At 36.2% G+C, this 2,643-nt stretch overlaps 1 protein-coding gene across 1 annotated transcript in view; it reads right to left on the reverse strand.

Moving 5' to 3' along the window:
* LOC117115347 (sialin-like) overlaps window positions 1-2,643 on the reverse strand; it is a 34,997-nt gene that overhangs the window by 29,142 nt on the left and 3,212 nt on the right. The window contains exon 2 of the mRNA XM_033259101.1: window positions 145-378. Within this exon, the coding sequence (XP_033114992.1) occupies window positions 145-378 (234 nt within the window). The remainder of the gene's footprint in view (window positions 1-144; window positions 379-2,643) is intronic.

Consider the following 2,643-nt stretch of genomic DNA (forward strand, 5'->3'; position numbering starts at 1 on the left):
GCCTATATATATATATATACATATTATATATATATAATATATATATAATATTATATATATATATATAAATTTACCACGAATATGTCTAGACTATGCCTATTTTAGAATACACAATATTATGGAACTAATGAGTAATTTTCAAACCTGTCCTAAGCCGTCTAAAATACGTAGAACTATTAGTAGTCCAGAACTGACTCCCGCTGCCCATGGTATCAAGGCTGTAAGTAAACTTGTCCAAAGCACTGCAAATACCATCACACGCTTTCCGCCTTTCTTTCTGGCCAACCAACCTCCTGGTATCGGCATGACAGCATAACCATAATAGAAAGCTCCGAGTATCCTTTGCTGTCTAAGTTCGTCCCACTCAAATGTCGGTATCTACAATAAGAACATGGAGGCAAAATTGATTATACAGTATTGAACATTTTCTATTTCCATGTACAAAAGTTGAACCACTCTGGCGTGAAGATTTTTTTTTTTTTTTTTTTTTTTTTTTTTTTTTTTTTAAATTTCTGATAAATCTACAACTTATCAACTTGTAACATTATCTTAGGAATAAATACTGATTATCCTTGCTTCATATCTGTTATCAGAATAATTTTAATCTCAAATTATTCAATATGCTGCTATAAATATGGAACACATGCCAGTCTTTTGCTTTTCTCCAACAATGATTTATCTCCAAGACAAATACAAAGACCGACTAAATTTTAAGAAATGATATAGGCCTAGGCCTAAGAAAATAAATAATTCAATAATTATTTTTTATTATTTTACTCTAATTTTAGACCACTCGGTAGAGCGAGTGGTCTATTTCCATCGTGTTTGAGGACAAACCATTTACTATCAGAGGCTACATTTCTCATTATATTTGTCTGTAATCAGTAATTATTGAGGAGAAAACTTTGGAAATTTAAATTGTTTTTGAAATATCAAAATTATTGAAGGTAGGCCGATTTACATGGGTAACCATGTTGCTCAATTAACCTAAAAGGTCACTCATGTGTATTCCTTCACTCCACTACGGCTGGATTGTTTGCTTTTTCTTTGCATGGGCTTGTTTATAAATTTTTAATTACTAGTAGCTCGCAAAATCAGAGGCGGATTGAGAAATTTTCTGACGTGGCCCTATAAGTAGTCCACACCACCACAGCCCCACCCTGGTTGGGACTGAGGTGAGCAAATTTTAAATAAGCCTATTCTTAAAATTTGCTCACCTCAGTCCCAACCAGGGTGGGGCTGTGGTGGTGTGGACTACTTATAGGGTCACGTCAGAAAATTTCCTCCAGACACTCTGAATGGCACTCTCAGATATGGTGGTAAAAATACTTTTCAAAGAATTATTTACAGACTTTTATCTTTTATTCCCTAAACAATAGATTTTCCTGAGGAATTACGACACACCTATTCATTCTTTGTTTTGTTGTACACTGTAAAGGCCAACTCAGACAGCGTCGGCCGACGCAGCCCGACGCGATTTGTTGTCGCGTCGGGTCTGTGTGAGTTGAACGCAGACGCGATGGTGTGCGTCGGGGGCAGTCGCGTATTAGAATATTAACCGTGTTTAATATTTCTCACGACGGCTTAAAAGAGAACTAGCAAAATGATTTTTTGTTCTAGAGAGGATTTTTGATATGCCATTAATAATAGAATCAACCTTAAAATCGTTTTTTGGCCTTTTTATAATGAAGTTATAGGCGATTATATACGATTTTACTATGACGTCACTGGCGAAAAAGTAACAAAAGATCGTGTAAATAGCGCCGCGTAGGGTATCCGCCACGTACGATCTTTGCGTGCATGCTGTAACCATGGTTGTAACTTGTTTGTTGACGCAGCATATTTTATTAACAAGTTGTCGGCGCACAAAGAGTTATCAAACAGAAAAGCGACTATGATTAGGCCTAGCCCCTACCGCAGCGTGCTGTGTTTACCCAATTTTCAGCAACATTAACAATGCGAAACATGTCATGTATATTGTTATCAAAGGTCATACACTACTAAATGTCGATAATGGTGAAACAAGTTTTTTTGTTTATCATTTATTTATCAATAGCATTTGTTGACGGGTCCCGACTAAATTTGTGCCTCCGGATTTAAAAAGAAAACTATAATAGGCCTACTCAATATAAAATTTGTTATTTTCATGCAGGAAAGATTGAAAATGCATCCTTAATTATTAAAATGCTAGTTAGATCTCTCAGGGTAAAACATGATTAGCCCATAGAAGAAAAAATAGCTTCCTCCATGATTAGACGTACAGCAGGTATTTATTTTTGCACGATATCATACCTGTTAGTCGCCATCCGTCTGGGCCTGTCACATGGTCTAATTTACAATATAAATTCGCACTGGTCTAGTCTATAATACCAGACCTATTCAAATACACTGGGCGCACAGCCATCTTGAATAGTTGAGTTGGACCATGGAGATGGTTGGACGACATAAGATGTATATGTAAGACAGTATATGGGGAATGCAGTCAACAAAGAAAGGGTAGTTAAATTGGGATTTTAAGTTGTCAACGTAATCAAAACACCATTCACTTGTGAATGTGGGGTTTTAAGACCATCTCAAAAACATCTCACAGCAGATTCTCTATAAAGGATATTCATCCCCTCGTCCCATGCTCAGAGTTATTAT

The sequence above is a fragment of the Anneissia japonica genome, unplaced genomic scaffold (assembly GCF_011630105.1).
Source record: "Anneissia japonica isolate Jap-2015-1 unplaced genomic scaffold, ASM1163010v1 scaffold288073_len612986_cov165, whole genome shotgun sequence".
Classification (NCBI taxonomy): Eukaryota; Metazoa; Echinodermata; class Crinoidea; order Comatulida; family Comatulidae; genus Anneissia; species Anneissia japonica.